The following is a 21,830-nucleotide window of genomic DNA, read 5'->3' on the forward strand; positions in this document are numbered from 1 at the left end:
TATGTTGTTGCGCCTATGCGTGCTGTGTTCGAGGTTCCGCAATGAGATTCACGCTTTAATTTGGTGGCTTTTTGTTCGGCGCCCGCTACTGGAAATTCATCTTAATTAGTCCGCTTCCATGTACAAATTGTCAGCAACGTTAATGACCCACTTGAAGAGATAACATTTAACAAATATCCCGATTCCACATGCCGGCGAAGTTTTACCCCTGGTCACATTTATTAATAACTTCTCAAGTTTCCCGAAAATTATGCATTAATAGAGAATTTTTTTGAAGTTCTTGCTCCGAATAAAGCCTCACTCGTGCCATGGCTGCGAAAGTACGGTGTTATGATGTAGGTGATGCGTAAGTGATGTGACACATCCTACTTACACATGCGATTCGATCCTGGCGCTTTAGAAGCATGTTGAGAAAAATTGCAATAAGATTCTTAGATGAATGTACGATAAGCTTTTTACGAACAGTGTCTGCAAGTAGGATTATGTAGTCTGACAGATACATAACTGGACAGTAAGCTGGTTCTTAGATGTAAGTTAGTGAAGAATCTGGGCTCTTATCATCTCATCTAAATTAATCAACAGACATTTCTTCTTGTCAATGCTACCCACATCTACTTATTAGGGTGCGTATTATTTAAACTTGTTCAACGCTGGTCTTTGCGTTTTAATTTGGACAGAGTTCTAAACATCTGTGCATGGCTAATGACACGCACAAATGTTAAAAAAATTGTCCAGCGTCCAAAGAAGCTTCTTGAGATTCAGCATGTGTTATCGGCATTTGTATAATCCTTTATTGCTGTTCCCAAGTTTCTTTGGCCACTTCTACTCATGATACACTTTAGAAATGTTGTTTACTTGCACGTGTTTCCCCAAATTTTTGTATGCTTTCCTACTTTTCTGTGTTCCTTCCCATATTTGTTAGCAGATCTTTGAACGAGTCTGTGGAATGTGTTTGTCTTTTAAAACCTTTCACGGCTGACACACTTGCCTACACAATTAATTTTTCAGACTACAAAGAGACAACGAAAGCTTGGGAACAGAGAATAAATTGAATGTTCTCCATGGTCAATGTAACACCATTTCATATTTCAATTTACACTTTTCACTTCAACTCAAATCTCGAGTCGAAGTGCATTAAGATCTTTTCAGTGTCACTTGTGGTTAGGTGTTGGCTCCATCACAGCTCCTCCAGCAAGAAAAGTAGTGGTTACAGTTTTTGATGGTATTTCTGACGCAGCGAAGAGAACATAAACCACTGATTATATCATTGCCTTGCATTTATTACAATATGACAATAATTGTCCCATACATTGTGGTTGCTCTACACAATTCCACATGGTTCACATAGACGCTACTGGAAAGCCGTCTCCAGCGACCATCGGCCCAGGAAGTAGCGAAGGCACTTTTGGGCACTATGAAGACGACTAACTTGTGTAATCGATTTTGACTGTGTTTTTCTGCACGCAAGTGTTCACATATTTCCCGCGTCTTTTCTTTCTGTCGCTCTGCCATCTTTCCATTCCCCTTTTTTCTTCACCTGCCGTAAAGAAGGTAACCAGACGCTTTTCAGGTTAACGTCCTTGCCTTCTCTCTTTCCATGTGTCTCACTCCCTCTCCCCCCTTTGGTGCGCTGAGTATTACTACACATGATCAGATTACTGACGGTGCTGCCATGTTTCCTGGGGATGTTCGAGAAGCCGCGTTATGGCACCAGTGGTGCCCACTGCTGCCTATAATGATAACGTGCATGTGCGTTGAGCCACTGATGAAATTCCATTTTTAAGGAAAACAAGAATCCAGAGTGCTGTATATCAAATCATGGCTCAACAACTCTTTATTGCTGATGGCTCCCAAGAACGTTCCCGCAAGGTCTCTTGTAATACAAACGGGCACGCCTTGAGATAAACTCATACTTACTTCGCATATTTGTCGACACTCAGTCACAATTCGGTACTGAAGGCCTTAGTGCGAAAGAAGGTAGCACGAAGTAAAGGAACATTGCTCGGCAAGGCAGACAGAGACGAGATATCTTTCTCGTCCTTCGGTACCCTTTGCGTAACGATACCATTCTCCGCAGTCATGACTTGTCAACGAGCCCAGTTGGGTACTTATTTGAAAGGATTAGACTGTGCATAAAAAGAGTTTGGCGGTTATTTCAAAGTCAAATGAAATGAAATTAGTTTTATTTCTCCGAAAGGACAGATTCTAGAGAAGTTTATTGGCGTAAAACGGTTACGGACAGCTTGACTGGGTCAGTGAACCATTTACAAGGCAGTTGGGAGTACAAAAAGACCTTACGAAGGATCATAGCACATTACATAATAAACATAAAGTAATGAAATGCTTTTCACCATTTCGTAATGCTAATACACTGAAAAATTAATAATAAATTATATATGTCACTACATCAGATGCAATTACATTTCTTCAGAAAAACATATAGTAAAGAAGAAACTCGAGAAAAAGACATCGTAAAGGTAACATACAACCATAAAAAGTACAATGATTGAGAAGAAGAAATCACTGAAGTAATAAATTTATACAAATTCCAATTTTCTTTATATATGTTTTGTATTTACCAAGGTACATTAAAGTCAAAAAGGTACAAAAGAAAGGTTTATTTTCCTTTTTCCCCACGACTAAGACTAACCAGTTTGACCTAAATGCGCGTACCTTATATTTTAAATAAAAACTCTATCAATAAATCCAATCTTAAAATAAGAGAAAATTAGCGTAAACTAACCTCTATGGCTGATAGGAAAGCTAATGTCTAGCGCTCTTTCTGACCTCCTGGTAAGTATTTCTGTTTGAACGTTGTCTCGATGCTCACAAGAAGACCACCGAAATTCTGTTACCAGCTAAATTGATGCCCTTGCGGGAAAGGAATGTGATCCTTCGCAATACTCTATACGAAACAATAATGAAAGAAGCCAGAATTGTGTATCACGCTGGAGATGGCACACGAGTAGCACAAGTACTTTGTGACGGAAATCTCACGGTTTGTTATCCCATCTGACAGAAATATCAAGTGAGAAAGCGTAGGATCAGCTCAAAAGAAATGTGAGATTTATTGCACACAAGAGATCGCAGAACCACACATGTTACTGTGTCCAGTTGGCTCATGATTGGTACGATGAAAATGAGACTATCGGTAGCTAAGCCATTTTTTCGCGCAGCTTTTCGTCTTCTCGTTCGTAGCAAGCTGGCGAAGCATTCTTTTAGTCCAAGCGTCAGGGACTGTCGTCGTTTCTCAGAAGGCCACGCCTATAAGGAGAAGGTCCATAAGGAGTCGCATGATCACATTAGTTGTGCAATAGCCTCTCGACGACTGTCAATGCTGCAACGCAAATTTGAAAATCTTGCAGTGACGGGCCATTAACCGTTTTCACCGCATCGATTTATAGAAAAATACTCAAGAGCTCAGTACGCGTGAGGATGCTGCGATGTTTAGCTTGCTCTCGCTGCATCGCCGGAAACTTGTGCTCAGCTCAGAATACTGAAAAACTTAAAAAAAAAAGACATACATGTAGCGCCTATGGTACGCGCCCATGGCCGGGCTGCTATCTCCTCGGTGGTACGCGGAAAAGCTGAAGAGTGTTTGTGATTTTGTTTCGATGAAGTTTTCTCGCGCCTGGTGCCACTTGGGAAAGGTTCGGGAAACACGGATCAGCGCGGATATTGCTTGCACGTGTGTTTTCTCGGACAGTGCCGAAAGAACACGGAAGGATGCGACGGAAGGAAGCAGTGCATGCACTTCCTCCTGGAAGCAGCTAACCGGAATGAAGCGGAGACGGAACCGGATTTAGGCGGTGGCGGTTCCTCAAAGGGTGGCACTACTTAAAAGAACGGGAGACGTGATGAAGACACTTTAGGCGCTGTGACATAGTCTTTCCAGTCGCCACATAAAGAGAAGAAGCGGAACACAGTGGCATGAAGTTGGTTAGTCACAACTATATGACACCAACAGATAATGAAGCCAAGAAAGGCAAAGAGGACATTAATGCATAGTGGGAAAGTCTCAACTTTCAACACACACCGACAGAAGAAAATACAAAGGAAAAGAGCAGGACGAGCGCTAACTCGTAAATTAGTTCACTGTTGAAGCCGGGTGACTTAATATACAGACGTTACCGTTTTTCTTGAAAGTGTAGCAATGATAAGCTAAATTGGAGTGAAAGCGGGCAAAGGGAAACGACTGACCATCGTTTAGAGCTGAACATACACCTTCGGCATTACACGTGCATTTCTCTACCGGTTGGGTTATGGCTGCGGTTGTTTCCAAGTGTACATTCTTGGGTATTTACGTATGTGTACAACATCTAACCCGAGGAGTGTTAGCTAGCGGCCACACATATTCTCCTAATCACACAGTGTAGGTATTACATTCACATACATTTAGCATCACATAGTATGCTCGTGTAACCGTGTCAAAATATGCCGCAGATAAGATAGAGATAAGATAATGCAGAGAAAGGCAGGGAGGTTAACCAGAGGTAGTTCCGGTTGGCTACCCTGCGCAGGGGGAAGGGTTAAGGGGGATAAAAAGAGAAGCAGAGTGGAAGGGGGAGACACAAAGAAAGAGAGACAAGCACGAACAAAGCGTGTACACTACAGAGCGGTAGGGGGCGGCATTCTTAGAGTCTGTCGTGAAGCCCCGTAGACCGCAGGAACCTTAATAACGCGAGTAAGGCCTTCAACGCGGATGTTCTTTCAGAGCATTGGTCTGAAGCTTTTAGTTCTGACAGTGGACGATTGTCCAACTGGTCCCGTACTCTGCACATCACTTATTCGGTATTACTTACCTAATGCCACAATGCCATCATCACCAATCGAGCTGAAGTCCGAGCAGGGCAGTGTCCTAAATTGCCAAGAAACTTAGCTACTCGAGCACTGGTGTTGGAAATAACGAGTCACATTCTTGTTGAAGTTTTCAAACTTTTTACGCGTCTTTTTATCATATATGTGCTGTGCTAAAGCTATGATAATTTGTGCTCGTGCTAAGCTTTTTTACGAAGTTGTCCTGTAAAGATCAAAACACAGTTCATCTCAATTGGCATTTCACTGGAATTCTATGCAGGCACTTATTTTATTACAACACTTTCTTGAGTGCATTCATCGTAAGCAATGCGACAATGAAGGAGCCTGCTAATTCTAACATATATAACAGCACATATTCCAAAACCTACCGCGTGAACCTGTTTTGGAAGGAATTCAGAAAACTAAAAGAAATCTCTGAATATATTTCTCGCTCATGTTCAACCACCTACGACCATGGCGTCTATTTAACATTTTGTACCCATTGAAAGCTATATCACAATGTTGCAATGCTATTCACCTACGCGAAAGCTGGTAAAAATAATAAAGAACAATCATCGAACGTTATTCTTGAAGTAGGCAATATTTCTCGTGGTATTGACCACCTCTAATAAACTTCGAACTCCTTTCATCTAATGAACCTTCAGATGCTGCATCACTCACCACTAACACAGTCACAGCTAAAGTTCGAGCCATCTCTGCAGACTTCCACAGCGCTCTAACCTAAAATTTTTTATAACACACTGGCAGGGCTTGAGGCAAGTCCCTCCTGCCACGAGCGTGTGCGGGTATGGGTCTTCAATGGCGTTACTGATGTCACAACCAGCGCAACCAATGAATGGGTGCCGAGTCCTACACACACCCTCTACCTTTTTACCTACCACTCGGAAATCTTTCTATTTACAGGCCTCCTCATCTCACCCACTACTCCACCCCGCATTCTCTCCTTGTCTTCAGAGTGCAACAACCACAGCAACGCAACACATCTCATTCTCCAAAGAAATATTTTTTTAATATAGAAATTTCACTAAATTTTATTATCTATAGAATCGTGACTGTTGGGGCTAGTCGCTGATCTATTAACGTGAATTTGCAGTGTGAAAGCAAAACGCGACTAGGAAAAGCGCTCATTTCCCACAGAGGTTTTATATCGAATGAGTCAAAATTTATTGATGACTACCAGAAAGAACCTCAGCCAACTTCTGTCTGAAATCTTCGCCATATTCGGCCTGCAGATTACATTGTCCTGTTGAGAAATCATGGGGATGAATTGCAACCATGGGGATGAATTGCAACAAATGATTGACGACTTTAACCGAGAAAGTGTGAGTCGGGTTGAAAATAAATATGTAGAAGACAAGGGTAACGTTGAATAGCCTGACAAGGCAACAATGATTCTTGATCGCAAGCTGGCCTCTCGAGTCTGTACAGGAGTCTAGAGGCCAGTCTTGATCTAGAATTGACGTAGATTGACTAGCCATTCTAGGTTAATTGCCTGTTGTACTATGGTATATAAGGGGTAACCATGCGCAATAAAATGCACTTGTTGGTAGCGCTGTGTCTTCGTTCTTTTCTGCTGACCTATGTGCTACTTTGCGCTTTGCCTCACGTATGCAGTACGAACTAGCCCACCAGTCTGTTCTCTTGTACTCACAACTTGCCCTGATCATGAGAAGGAAATTTACAGAAGTGTGAAAATGGGGTGGCGTACATACGGCCGGGTTTACCAAATCCTGACTGGGAACTTACGACTCTCAATGAAAAGAAAACTGCACAATCATTGCATTCTACCGGTGCGAAGATATGCGGCCAAAACTTGGATGTTAACAATGAAGCTCGAGAAGAAGTTAAGGGCTGCATAAAGACTGGCGGAACTGAAATATGTGAAGCTTAATGGTAAGAGACAGGACGGTAGCCGCGTGGATCAGAGAACAAACATGAATAGCCGCTATTATAGTTGACAATAAAGGGAAATATGGAGCTGGGCAGGCCATGTAATGCGTAGGATAGATAAGCGGTGGATCATTAGAGCTACAGAAAGGGCGTCGAGGGAAAGGAAGCGCAGGCGAAAGAGCCAGAGAAATATATGGGGGGATGAAATAAGGGAATTCGCAGGCGCAAGTTGGAATCAGCTCAGGCAAGACTAGAGTAATTGGACATAACTAGAAGAGACCTTTGTCCTGGCAGTGGACATAAAATTAGGATGATACTGGTGATGATGATGAAGAAAACTGTAGTCATCCTCCACACGCGGCGATCTTCACAACGGGCTAGTTGGCGATGGCTCGCTAAGTACCACCCGCTTCTTGGTTATGCGCCATGTAATGTGCATTCAAGACACATTACACATGTGTTTTTACATTTCGCCCTCTCGGAAATGCGGTCACCGTGGCCGGGATTTGATCCCGCGCCTTTAGGCTTAGCAGCGCAATGCCAAATCCGCTACCCCCCCACGATGGGTACTCACTGCATTTATAGTGGTTTGTTGTGGGTTGGATACTGAATTGCCTCCATATTGCATTGATTGTGTCATCATTATTCTTTCTTTTTCTGTTTCACTCCTATTCATAAATTTTGGCGCATTGGATACTGAAAGCTTAGTTATAAGTCCCCTTTCCCCCTTGTCCTGTTTACGTACTCGATTTACTTTGGAGCTTTAAGCTCACAATTATTTATGATCCTGTTCAGTTATAGAAGAAAATATAAAAACAAAACTTCAGTGGCATGACTAACGCTTGTGGCTTCTACAACGATTCGGCACGCCACCCGTACGCAGCACACATAATTCAAGCATGCCGAAATAGTTCGAGTATCACGCTACACAACAGTCGCACATAAAACATGTGAGTACATTTGGGAACACATAAAACATACTAAAAATGTTTACCCATCGTTCTGCTTATACTTCTTGTACCCAAGGAACAGAAGAATAGTGAGTAGAATGACCGCCAAAGGAATGAGAATGATGCACAAGATGGCTGAGGTTGACAGGCTTGACGCAGCCGAGGGGACGGCTCCATCGACATTGTGAAGTTCAGCTATAAGCAAAATCCAAACAAAAAACTGATTACGACCAAAACATGGAAACGTTGAAGTTTAGCAATGAATGAAAACATAAAGGTATATTACTGCAAAAGGTGAAGTTGTTACTATATGAACGGGTGAACGAATGAGCCAACGAGTAAAATATAGGCTCCAATGCACGCTGTAAAGCTGGCTGGCCAGCAAAGCTGTAGTATCCCCTGATTCGATAAAATAAAGTCACGTAGCCTAGAACAATGGAGCAATGCGCTACATGAAATGTTTTACAGCAATGCAAATAAATGCCCTGTACAAAAAAATTACTTCTTTGAAACGATATCGATAACTCGTCTGTGATCGCTGTGGTAAACAGTGACTGAGGTTTTCTGTTGCTGCTTTAGAGAGTATCTTAGCTAGATTCTCGCTACAGTGCAACGCAACACAAATGAAAAAAGTTGCTAGGCGGCTTCCTCACTTATATATGAAAGTGTAGTGACGTCAATTCCTGCTTCGTATGCTGCAGTTACCACTACCCGCCAACTACAGCTTATGTAACCGTAATATTTCCCTGGAAACTCATGCGGCGAACATTACGTGCTTCGAATTGTTCCAACGCGCCTAGCAACCTTTCACGGGGCTTTTACACGTGTTTTATGCTACTCTTTACTGAAACCTATACTGGAGTGTGCCTTGCATGCGTAATTTGATGGTAGATGGTCACTTTTCTCTTCAATTCGTGTAATGGTTTTCTGTAAATTGGTCTGTTCACGGAGACTGAGAAATCCTGGGCTTCGAGTCTACATAAGTTCGCTGTAAAAACTCAATTTATTTCTATGTGGATTTAAAAAGTGAGAAGTTCGACTATCTACGACGCCATTCTCTATATTCGGAGATGTTACGTGTAATATCGCTGCATTTAGGTAAATGTCAAATATTTGCATCCGCTTAAACCTGTGTAAAAGTGGAACAAGACTAAGAGCGTATCACGTATCACGTATCACGGAGCCATGTCATGCAACGTTAACACTCTCTAGCACGCGATTTACGTCCCTAAATGGTGCGTTCTCTGCTTGAGATCCGCTGGCCCATGCTTAGGTTCTATTTTCCGACCATTTTATCTGTTCCTTGCTTACCCTTCATTTCTGTGGACGCAGCTACGTAGGCAGCCGGGTAGACAAATTCGCCACCACCGACCCCGTGGAACGCTTCCGAGCTGAGGAAGAGGACCGTGGACACCCCAAAGACAGTAGTGCCGTTGCACCCGACGTTGTCATACGTGAATATTGTGGTGTCAGCGGGTACGCGGAATGGCTTCGAGGTGTCGTTGACGTCGAAGACAACCACATTGTAGGCCGTCACGGAGAAATTGCCGAGCTGGGCGGGTTTCCATTGCAGAACGACAGATGCGTAATCACCACCGGCATCGCATCTAGTGCGGTTTTCTGTAGCGTGTAGGTCTTGCGGAAAGTACTTGTGCGCTGTGAATATAAGAGGAGAAAAATAGTGAGGGGGAGGGGTGTAGTGAGAGGCTGAGGATCAGCGACACGGGACAAAAAAACGACCGAATTCACATCGAAATTCAAAGGCTTGCACACTGACAATGTATACCATATTGACCGCAAATAAAGACGGGGACAACGGAAGAGAACACAACAACGACACGTTTTTGAGTTGGTCTTGTGTTCTTCTGCTGCCCCCGTCTTTATTCGCGCCCAATGTGATATGTAGTAAATACCAGCTATGCCAAACTGAAGTTCTTCTGAAGTGAGAATGCAGCGACGTCAATTAGGTGCATGGTGTGCGATCTGCTACCCTACACAAGGGGAAAGCAATTAACGGATTAAAAGAAAGATGAAAAACACTGAGAGTACCACTTCACCCGATCCTGAACATCTATATATACAGATCCCTAAACACCATCAACACTATTTATGTTTCTATTCATTTATTTATTTCCCATACCTTACCGGCCCCTAGGTGGGGAAATGTGTAAAGGGCCTTACCAAATGAAATAGTAGTACGAAGGCCTAAATTACTGAAAAAAGGAGGAAATCTAAGAGCAAAGGTGACATGTAGAAGAAACATCATTATGCAGTTCATCAAAATATTAGATGATGATTGCATCAAACATACTTCTAGAATTAGACACAGAAGGAGCATAAATGTAGAGAAAATGGACACATGAAAACAAAAAGAACAAAACAGGAATAACGCTAAGAAAAATGGTAATACATATTGGAAACCGAAATACGTTCTTGAACTATAGAAACAATGCGCTCGAGAACTTCAGAAACTGCAACAACCACATGTCGTTTTCTTTCCAAACTTGTCATAATGATTCTTGTTGTCGATTTCCACAGCAATCGGGACATACGTGAGATCAGTGAGGCTTTATATGGTGACGTTGCTGTGCTAACTAAGCGTTGAAAAGCGGATAGACTTGTAGCTGGACAGTCCCATGGAACCTCACAGGATAGGTTAGGAAATGAGTTTTGGAAACGTACTGACATACGCATGAAACACGAGAAATTTGAAATAAATTACCAAGACAACGCACAACCCTATTTTTGTCAAGTCTGAACAGGTTTTTCGAAAACAAGCTGACGTAGATGGTGCTTTACCCCCATTTCTACTGATATATGAAACGGGCAGGAATTATCTACATAATATACATCATTTCTCAGCCAGCTAACTCAATATATTCACTTATTACGATTGTGAAAGATCGCCACAATTTCGTGTAGCAATTAAACAATCCCAGGACACCTAAGCACTTCTTAGGAGTTGTGAATGCGAAAGCATTATTCTACAATGATACTCGGCTGAGTGATGAACTCCTGGTGGGTAAACGAGCGCATTGAAACTCTTGGTAAATGGCTCCAAGATAACACAGGGCACCTGCAATTCGATCCGTAACGTCGTGTTACTTTGCCCTATTCCCATAAAATCCAATGGGGACGCTCCCGAGGGAGGCGTGGAGATTTTGACGTCACCGCTTTCGTCACGTCCCGTAAAATGTTGGTGGTGCAGCGGATACGCTCGTTCTGCATAAGCTCCATGAAGTAAGCGGAATTTTTTCCCAATATTTTCCACATACTAAAGGGAGTCTATGTCGAATAAGTGTTGATAAGCGTTCGCTATTGCTTTGATCGAGTTTCATATCAGAGTTATCGCATGTCACTCTTAACAGCGAAGAGGAAAGAAAACCGGCCGCCGAAAAGCTCGAGCCGTGCATTCCCAGAAGTGCGTAGTCGCTAATAGCCATAACGTCTGATAGCATTCCACATATGCCTTATTAAATAAGTGGAACGCCTTTTCTTGGGTCCACATGTCTTTCGCCATGTAAGTGAAACGTAGTTGCTAAAAATGTTCCTCTCATTTATTCGAATTTGTGTGAGTCGAAATTGACAGCCAGATTCAAGAACGTCCCTACACTAAAAAAAAAAAACTGCTCCTCGACTCAAGTAAATTGATGGCAGCACCACCATTCGAGAGAAGTTGTCGCTGCGCTTTTATGACACTGCACGGCAGTTCTCGACAATCGTAGTGCACTCTTCAGTCGAGGGGTGGAGCTCTGATCAACTGGGGCATGTGCTTGCTGCGGTAAAGCTAGAGAAACTATGGAGCATGTTTTGTTAGAATGTGAAGACGTCTACCCATCGGCCGATTTAGGCACCACTAGCCTCCTTGAAGCCCTTGGGTTCAGTGAGAGCCGTGGAAAAGTAAACATGTCCGCAATGGGGATTAGTAAGAGGCGATTGGACGATTGGTGGAAGAAAAGTAGGGAAACGACAAAAAACGGAGACGTACAAAAGCACCGTTCGCAATAGGGGATCAGAAAATTTGGCTGTGGGAGTTCAATGTGTGTTTTTTTCTTTCTTTTTTTATTGTTTAAGCTATGTCGGAGATTAGGCAGTATAATAGCAAGAGCTTGGTGGCACAACCCACCGCCTCATAACATCCATCCACATCCATCCATTCATGGAGTGGAGGAAGAACTTCGAGCCGGGGATGGTTCTGAGAATACAATGGTAAAGAGTGTTATAATGAAGACAGGTTCTTACTTCGGTTTCCCGTGGCGTAGAGCACGGATGCAGAAAGTGCGGACGCTCCGGATTCGAAAAGGGCCTCCACACGGAGAATGTAGGCGTTCCAGCATTCCATTGAGTAAACCACGTGCTTATTAACATTGGCGTCGACATGGATCAGGCTGTCGTTGCCGTTGACTGTGACGACGTGGATGTTGTAGCCTTTGATGGGGTTTGCAACAATCCGCGGAGGCTCCCAGCTCACGTCGACCTCCAACGGACCCACATAGACGCTGTTGCAAGCGGTATCGTTTGTCCTAGCCATGACATTTCGTGGGGCTAGGTCCTCCGCTGGGAGCCATGCACGAAAGCAGGTAAGAAAAATATACATGAGGACCATCATGGCCTTCAAGTTAGCAACTGAAAATGTTGCTTAAATTTCTGCCGTTTTTTTCGAGCGTTCCCAAGGCTTTGCAAAATGAAATTTTACTTAGCTAAATAGGTGATAAAAGATTCAAGTAACCTTGCCAAAGCTTCAGGACCGGTCATTGTCTACGTTTCTTATTACCAGCTTTCAATGGCGCCTAAGCAGGTGACGTGATCATCTGGTGGTTAGAATATACGACTGATGTCCGCGCATATCGCCTCCAAGATTTCTGAGCCTGCCACGGGCTGCCGCGGGCGGGGCTAATCTCGGAGGTTATACTATAGTGTACTAGTTTTGCTGAGGAGCCATGCGTTCCGAGTTACGTTTCTCCACCAGCGATCGGTAAAGGTGGTGTTTATTCTTTCATCTTCTCTGTCGCGACTTTTATTTTTGCGAGCCTTCCGTGACGCATACAGTAGTATGTAACAGCAAAATATTCCACGAAAGCTTCTTTATTACGCATCATCTGAAATTAAACTTTTTAAGAGGCCCGAGATTTTGTTTTTCTTGCCCTTTATTGACTTGTCTTGCCTTGACGCTCCTCCAAAGCGGCTTTCAAGTTCCTAAAATTAATATCCTAGGTGGCAGAACTGAAATACTGTGCTATATATACGGTATAATGAACACGTATCGGCAAATAAATTGGCATGAAATGAAACATTAATGTTTGTGACGGTTTAAATTCCGTGTGCATTGCTTAACCAAGCAAGAAGGGTGGTCTCGATTATTCATGATTTCAAACTCTCAGACACAGACATGTTATTGCAAAAAAAAAAAAAACTGGAGTCATGAAGACGAGCTTGCATATCCTGTCCACTCAGCGTTGCCAATGGGTTCAACCACTTCAGTAACAAACTGCTCTACGTTCCCAGTAGAATTAGGTTGCTAAATCGGTCGAAAATTTTGAACTTATTTTGAATCGTATTGGAATGGCGGATTCACCAATGTGCGCGAAGTGCAAGTGTGAAGAGACCATCAGTCACCTTCTGTGCCACTGTTCTCGCTTCGATAATCAACGCGAGACTCTCCAGTGTGCCTTAAATAGACTGGATGACAGGCCATTTACGGAAGCGAAGATCTTGGGGGCCTGGCCTCATAGTTCATTGGCCCAGAAAGCAGTTCGAGCGCTTTTTCGCTACCTGAGGGAAACAGACTTGAGTGCCAGACTGTAGACATCCTATACCTAAGTTCTCTCTCTCCCTCTTTCACTCCCCATTCCCCTCCCCAGGTGTAGGGTAGCAAACTGGACTCAGTCTAGTTAACCTCCCTGCCTTTCTGTCTTCCCTTCTCTCTCTCTCTCTCTCTCTTGAACTTTATAGTTTGTATCACGCCCAGTGTAAGACTTACGACGGACAGTGCTGCTGTTTGCGCTATTACCCTACTTCAACATTCGTAACTGCTGCCGAAATCGTAGCTCCACAAAAAACTTCCGAGATACATAGATGAGCCTTGGACGCATGGCCTTCCCATACCAGCGCTTTTATAATTTGTTTTAATGTTTCAGGTGTTGATCAGCAAAAAATTACGGATTTAATAAAAGTGATACTAATTAGGCTAAACTCAAACACCCTTGCATTGTTACTTTCGTATGAGTGTGAGCTTCTCATACCAAAAGATATAAACAAGAAAATGTTCCAATTTTCCGTGATGCGGAATAATAATTGGGTGTTGCGAGGCTGTATATCGGGGCACCTACTGTAGAACGGGATCAATGTTAAATATATTATATAGCTAGTCTAGAAAATTGAACTGACTTACCATTGTGCTGAAGAAGTGCCATTGTAGAATTCCGCAGGTGCGGTAGTTACATGAAAAAGGAGGGTTTTAGAAGCAACATTATCACGTGTGCCTTTTCTTTTTCCTTTTTTCTTTTGCAGTTCACAAACGAGTTTAACAAAGTTGGTCACAACACTACCAGCAATGTTAACGTTGCGCTCGAACTGCTCGGAGGTTTACAACAACAACTTACAAATACAATTACAACTCCAATTTGCAACTAAATGCGGGTGGCGAGACGGCGCAAAGCTGAGCGCAAGGCAACGTCTACTGTGCTGAAAGAACAGCACCCTGGCATCTACCAGGGGTCTCAGAAAGTTAGCATCGCTAGCGCCACCATTGCTGTTGCAGGTGTCTCATCTCGACACTGCACGACATAAGACTGGACGAAACAAAGAAAGTAAAACTCTTGCTTGTGCTAGTTGGTTCATGCTTGAAGTAGTAAAGGCAAGGCGCAGAAGACCAGGACTTAGGAAGAAGAACACAAACGACAGGACCGGCGCCGATGGTCACACAACTGTCGTTTGTGTTCTTCTTGCTAAGTCCTGGTCTTCTGCGCCTTGCCTTTACTACTTGAAACAAAGAAGGTCTTGTTAAATGACATGGAAGGGAAACCGTCGGGATGAGTCGGCGTCCCGGGAAATATGAGTCAGTCAGTCAGTCAGTCAGTCAGTCAGTCAGTCAGTCAGTCAGTGGGAATCTCGTAAACCTGAGAAAGCCATCGTTACACATTGTTAACGAATCATGTTAGTGAATATGAGCAGTTGAACCGTCAAATTTTAATGAGATTGGTTTTCAGCTACAAAGGCATTTTTGTTTTCATAAACTTTCGTTATGAAGACCAATTACAAAATTTGCCCGTTTCACTCCAAGAACGATGCACTGACAGCAATAGCTGTGTTTAGGGTAGGGCTTGTGCTCTTCGGATGACGTTCCAGTTATACACGGGCACGACGTGCTGGCGAGACCCAAACCATAAGGCAGCTGTTGCCGGGCACAAGGAACAGCGCCCCGGTAGTTGCCAGGCGTCTCATAAAGCTGGCGCGGTTAGGAGAAAAAGCTGTGGCACTGCTGAGGCTGCAAGAGGATTCACGCAGGACTTCAGACGGACGGGAACACGTCGGAGTCAGGACAGTTGGCAGTTGCATCTTAGATAATATCAGCAACTAGTACGTAGTCAAAGTGCTGCCAGAAGCGTCAGAGGCATGATACCTTGAGGACGGACGTGATAGAATCGGGAAAAAAGCTCTTGCTCTTAGGTTAGTCCTTCTCCGACCACTGAATTCGCCACGATGTGCTACTTACAGGGCAGGGACACTAATGTACAGTCGAGCGCGAAAGTTTACGGGACGCATGATCTGCCAAGAAGCTGAATCCTGGCGAAACGTGGTCACACAGCCTCGAATTAAATGTTCCAGCATGTAGTAGCCTTCGACACCTACACAGTGATTCATTAAATATGAAGCCTGATGCTTTAAAATTGCAGGAATTCACATTTGAAGGGGAAACCGCATCACGTAAACCTTTGCTGTTGACTGTACGTGTGCAGAGCGCTCACGCCGGCAGACAAAGGCAGGACGTTTCCCTCCCTTTTCTGCAGAGCCGATTGTTCGGAAAGTGGACGTGCCTTCAGCGGGCTTCGTTGTCTTTGTAGCCAACCACACTGGGCGTCTCTCGCGTCGTGTTCACGCGTGGATGGCAAATGCCCTGAGCACTGTGAGAGCATGGCTGTGATCCCTTCCCATATAACATTTTTGAAGCTTAATCCGTGCGTTTAATGTGTAGTATAGGATTAGTATAGGATGGTATAGGACCATTAAGTAGTGTGTTTTGAAAATCGGCTTGAATTAGTTCAATATTAATTTCATTTGTCAGTAAGTTATATTTGTAATATTATTTATGTTGTATTGTCGATAGAAGCTGCACATAGTACTTTTGGCCAGCAGTTCATAGTACGAGTGTCCTCGCCCAAAATCCCACATAGGAGAAAGCGGGTCACGTGCTGAACTCGGTATAAAGCAGAAACCAGTTGACGAGTGATGAGGAAAGAATGACGCGGATGGAATGACGGAGGCTATATGACGACGGCGCGACCGCGTTACTAAAGCGATGATGGTAGTAAAACGACAGCACGACGACGACAGCGTGAGGACAGTGCTATGACGATGAGTGCGTGATGACGACAGCATGGCGCAGACAGACACACACAGACAGACAGGCAGACAGACAGACACACACACAGACAGACAGACACACACACAGACAGACAGACAGACAGACAGACAGACAGACAGACAGACAGACAGACAGACAGACAGACAGACAGACAGACAGACAGACAGACAGACAGACAGACAGACAGACAGACGGACGGATGGACAGACAGACAGACAGACAGACAGACAGACAGACAGACAGACAGACAGACAGACAGACAGACAGACAGACAGACAGACAGACGGACAGACGGACAGACGGACAGACGGACAGACGGACGGACGGACAGACAGAAAGACAGACATGTCTATTTATAACAGGCCCCTGTTTTCTTTTGATGCCTACAATAATGTAGGCATAGGCTTGTTAAAGGAACCTTGATCCCTTCGAAGGGCAGCTCCGCCTCGGATTAAAAAAGTGTGCCACACTTTTTTCTTGGCAAAGACTTCGAATAGAGCGTGCTGTACAGCATCAAGTTTGCCACAGTTAGGGGAAATGATCATTCGGTGGCACCCCCAAGTGCGCTCAGGGCTGACGGGTGGGAAGTACAGTTTTTTCAGCCAATGCACTTCCTTCACATTGTTTATTTGATCAATTTTTATGGCATTGCCTCCCCTTTCTTCCTTTGCGTCCCTTAGCTCCTGCTTAGCTTAGCGCGGCCCTTACGAGCACTTGGTCTATTTGTTACTGGGGTGTTATTTCTTCAAATGATTTCTTGTCTTCTGCGTCGTTTTAGAGGTGTTTATTATGCTAATAGTTGCCTTGCCTATGTCTGGCAGTGCCTCAGTTTGGGAACCCTCCTTTTTCCGGGTGCCGCTCTAATAAAACAACAGTCGGCTCCGAGGTTACTCTTGATCGTTAAAAAAATTCAGCAACGTCCTTACCAGCATTGCTTTGAAGAATGTTTTAATTTTCGGCAAGCCCCCACTACCACGCTTCGCGGTAGTAAGGGTTAAGTAAAAAATGTTGTTTTGATTGCTGATGGTTCACCTGCTCCTAGAAAATTAACAATTTTTCTCAGGCGTTTCGCGATGTTTCTTAGTGCTCACGCAAGCGTTTTTGCTACTACATAACCTGCCCAAATTGTGACGTTAGACTCAGTACCTTGCTGTGTTACACTCCTTGCCATCTACTAAGCCTCTACCCAAGTACGGAGTAGTTTACTATTATATGTGTTTTGGAGCGTTCCTGAGAGCTTGGCGTACTCTTTAAACTTATCATTTGCAAAGCAAGATCAGCACCGTTGTTAAGCTGGGTGTTGTTTGAAAATTCCAGCTGAATACTTTTTATAGAACCTCCAAGGCTGCTCAGGCCTTTGCACAGCGTTTACGTAAATATCACCCTTGTGTAAAGCAAGAATGACAGATGACAACAAGGACGATGAAGCAATCATTAGCAGCACACAATTTTATTTTAATACTTCTAATAGACAGCAATAAAGGAAGCAAAAATTTGGAAGACGCTTAAGCTTCGCCTTTAAAGTGGAACGCGATACCAATCGAAGATGCATGAGCTTTTCACACGCTTCCCGGCAACTGCAGCCTATGTAACCTTGATGTCTACCGGGAAAGGGTGGCAGTGAACATTACACACGAAGGGGCTACCTTTCTCGTAGAAATGCGGCCTCTTGCAAGGGCCGGGGATGTGTGGAGTCGAGCGCTATGTGGATGGTGTTGCAAGGAACCGGGCGCGCCGCTCTAGGAATGGTAGAAACGCTGGAAAAGGTGTCTGTGTTTGAGTTTCCGCATAACAGAGTTACGTTTTCTCGTATATTCAAAGTACAATCCGACGCTATCGTGTCTGCAGGTGGTGTGTAAATCGTACTTTATGATTTTTCTGACGCATTTTACTCTGAGAAATTCAATTAGTTCAGGCATGCGTTCGCGCTACACGGGAGGGGGGAGGGGGGGGCTGCGCGGTTGAGTATGCGTGGTTCGGAGTGACTTTCCGCTGATAAGACGGTCGACGTGGTACGTGGGTCGCTGACGGTCGGTTTTCTGTGACCCGGCGCCCTTAACGCTATCGCGATAATACGGCATTTCGCTCTTATGGCGATAGGATGGCCTTTCTTTTAACGGAGGCCCCAAACTCCCACCGACGGACGGAGACTGCGGGAATCCGTGGCGGTGGCATTCTCAGATGTCAGCAATATGAATTGGCTTCACATAAATTTAAAATCCCAACGAAGGCAATGCACGTGGCCTCGTTGTCATTTGTAGTAGTTTTACGCTTAGTGCACTTATTGCGATCTCGCGACCTTCATAAGAGGTAGCTTTAGCTCGGGGACAACTACGATTTTCTTATTCAAATACTTGGGGAAACGCACAGATGCTTTCGAGAAGAAAACCACCGGACCAATTTGAATGCATTTTTTTTTTTTTGCGTTTGGGAGATAATGTTAAATTCTAGTCATAGTAGCAAACAAAATATTTATTTCGGGCTTTTCGTTTTCAAATATTAGCAAAGATCGGTAAGTTTAGGAAACTTGAAGCATGAAGTTTATAAAATACGTATCTCTGCTCCCCGAAAGACATAACGTAGTTCTGTTAGCAAGATCTGTTAAAGCTTCTAGAGCAGACAAATTTGGAACGTCAAATACAGCTCAGTTCAAGTTATGAAAATATTTACAAGGGTTCTGCGAAATTTTTATGTATTAAAGGTATATTTGAGAGCGGCATCTATCAGGTCCACTTGGTCCACTCAGGAGGCTATGTTAGGTGCAGCTTGCAGAAGTTATGTTGTTTTCTGTTGCTAAGTTACATCATTTTAAACGGCTGACGTTACTAAAATCTTGCAATTTCGCTAAAATTTTTCAACATGAATTGATGGGAATAATTAAATTATCTGCTTACTAGAGCCACTAGAGTTTATCTTTTTTATATCTAATGCAATAAACATGAAACGGGTGCAGTCGTTTCCATAAAGGAAGATTTCTCCGTCCCCATGTAATTAGATAGGAGCTCCTGAGCTAAATATTCTTAAAGGGGAAGCTTTACCTCGTGAACATGTCTTGAGCTTCTACGTGAATGTTGGGTTAAAATTTAGAGCTTTTAGTGACCGCTAGGTATGTTTTTCTTGATGGCAGCTTTCATTATGCGCTGTTGAAATTATTCACTTAGAGTGTCGAAAGCCGGTTACACATACGTGAATCAAGTCTAGGTAATATCTGTTTGCCAAGTGTCATCGGGCACAGCTGCTGTCGGTACTGTATGTTCACAATTGTCATAGAAAATGGGTACTCTCCGAACGTTAAGCTCACACATTCATGAGCTATTTACAAAACAGCGAGTAATACAGAAGTCCTGATCAACTTAAACGTCCTACAATGTTTACGCATTCAACTGTGGCTTGAAATACAATATAATAAATTAAATATAGTAGTAAATAAATGAATAATTATTGTGCGTCTTTCTATCTGTAACTATGTATGTATACATTAGCATCGTTATTGAACAGGATCACATCAAATAGGGTCAATTAACAACTTACAATAGCGTAATGGAGCTATCTCTTTCTTGTTAGCTTAAGCGGAATAAAAACGATCACCTGAGACGTCGCAGTCATACCTGCTTAGAGGCATTTCTGCTAGCGTTGCATATTACCGTCACAAGAAATTACCGTTACCAAAAAGTTAATGAAAAAGTGTCACAAATGTACTTTTTAAATAATTATTGTATTGCACTATGCATGCTGAAATTGCTAAATTTAGGTCCAATAGTGGTGAAGTCGTGTTAGCTTAGAAAAAGTATTGTAATTGCCAACACTTCCGAAATGTATAGCCTTAAATTTTGGTACAAAATACACTACATCGTTACAGGTAACAGCTTTCAAAAAGCACGCGTCAGGTGTTTCGCGACGGCCTTATCTCGACTGCCAGTGGATTCTTTAGTTGATTTTTCTGAGACAGACATCTTCAATAGGGGCGACAGCCTAAGGATTTTTCCTAAGCAGACATGGCTGCACTACACGTCGGATTTAATTTCGTATTTCCAGCAGACGCTAAATTCAAAGATTAAAAAGGTAAAATTTTCAAACCTCCACATTGCGATTTGCTGTGCGAGATATGTGCCGCCCCCTCTCCCCCCCCCCCCCTTTCATTTATTCTGCCTGACCAATCTTAATTGGTTATATGCTTCATACGAATAAATACATTTTAGAATTAAGTGAGCAAGTTCATGTACGTAAACGCGTGTTTTTTCAGTATACGTTAGGGGGCGACGAAGACGTTACGTCGTCCGAATGAGAGCCTGCACAAGGCTCTCATTCCCGATTTTGAAGCCCAACTATGGGCAGTCCAATGGGCCCGCGAAGTGGCGGAGAGTCTAGGTTTTTCTGTCCCGACTTGGGAGTGGCCCACTACCTGCTAGTGCACGTTACGATAGATCTCACTAAAGTCTTTCATTCCATTCCATTCAATATACCACCCTGCTTCCATGCCTTCACTGATCATTGATCCCAAGGATGTCGCTGCAGGCTGAAACCCCAGCCAGCTCTTATAATCTGACCAACGTGTACAATATAAATGCAAACAGCCCATCCGTAGCCAAGCAAGACATTATTCTGAAATGTAGAGCACTAGCCTTAGCTGCTAGTACGTGCCACAGCGTTCTAGTTTTGAAGAACATTTGAAGTTTGTTTCCGCGGATCGACAAGGAGAGTTAAGCGTCTGCAACTCAGACCGGCTGTTCTCTTTCGCACTTACCCAACCAGTACATTAATAACAATGGGCTCTTAGCAAAATTACTCACCTGGGACGCAACATGGCCGACAAGGCAGGTCAGTAGAACTGATACGACGACAGGGTGCATGGTTATGGTTTTACTTAACGGCACGAAAGTGGAACCCGCCCGATCTCTCAGCTGGCTCAATTCGTCACAAGCTGAAATCCTTAAGAGCAACTGTAGCAGTTGTAGCCAACTTTTATGGAGTTCATTGTTCAAAGTGACGTTCGCTCTTATCCGATAAGTGGGCCCGGTGCGTGCGACTCAATTCGGGGCGTTTCAGACGCACACGGCAATGAGTCTTTGTCCCCGACAGAAAAAAAAAAACACCAGCTATCTTGGGCAGTGCAGGAAAGACTTCCTGTCATAGCCAGTACCTGCCAGATTAGAGCTTGGCGACTACACCTTGTCCCGAAGGCGTTTATTGCGCACAGTTAAATCGATTCCAAGTGTAACACGTCCATGCGGACCAATAAATCGAAGCTGGTCGCCATCATAGCGGCATCAAGAAGCGTCGTGCTGTATTTCAACTGTCACATTCTGCGCCATGTTGTGCACTGATATGAAGACCCTTCCACCTATGCATTTAAAATGACTGAAGTCCCATAACGCTTCGATGCATTGAAGTTCGGAGCCGTCCATTAAAATTTGTGAAATTATCAAGAAATAATCCGTTAGCATAGATTCAAAACGACACCAACCATGTAGGTCAAATTGTGCCGTCTTGGGCATAGCTAATGTCATTATTATGGTCGTTACGTCATCGACACACTGTCTTCTCGTGTTACCGTTGCCATTGTTTTTGTCGTTGTCAAAGCTGCTATG

General features: G+C 43.6%; 1 protein-coding gene across 2 annotated transcripts; it reads right to left on the reverse strand.

The window, feature by feature from the left end:
• Window positions 1-1,802: 1,802 nt before the first annotated feature.
• LOC126546057 (uncharacterized) lies at window positions 1,803-21,172 on the reverse strand. Of its 2 annotated transcripts, XM_055077701.2 has the most exons (6): window positions 21,033-21,172; window positions 14,050-14,776; window positions 11,901-12,215; window positions 8,970-9,314; window positions 7,703-7,853; window positions 1,803-3,264 (listed from the first exon to the last, which is right to left on the reverse strand). In XM_055077701.2, the coding sequence occupies exons 2-6, from the start codon at window positions 14,069-14,071 to the stop codon at window positions 3,231-3,233; spliced, it is 867 nt and encodes a 288-aa protein (XP_054933676.1). In that variant the 5' UTR covers window positions 14,072-14,776; window positions 21,033-21,172; the 3' UTR covers window positions 1,803-3,230. The 2 variants fall into 2 exon arrangements, with proteins under 2 accessions (XP_054933676.1, XP_050050088.2); XM_050194131.3 differs by lacking the exon at window positions 21,033-21,172 and having other exon boundaries at window positions 14,050-15,450.
• Between the last annotated feature and the right edge of the window lie 658 nt (window positions 21,173-21,830).

Source organism: Dermacentor andersoni, chromosome 10 (genome assembly GCF_023375885.2).
Source record: "Dermacentor andersoni chromosome 10, qqDerAnde1_hic_scaffold, whole genome shotgun sequence".
NCBI classification, from domain to species: Eukaryota; Metazoa; Arthropoda; class Arachnida; order Ixodida; family Ixodidae; genus Dermacentor; species Dermacentor andersoni.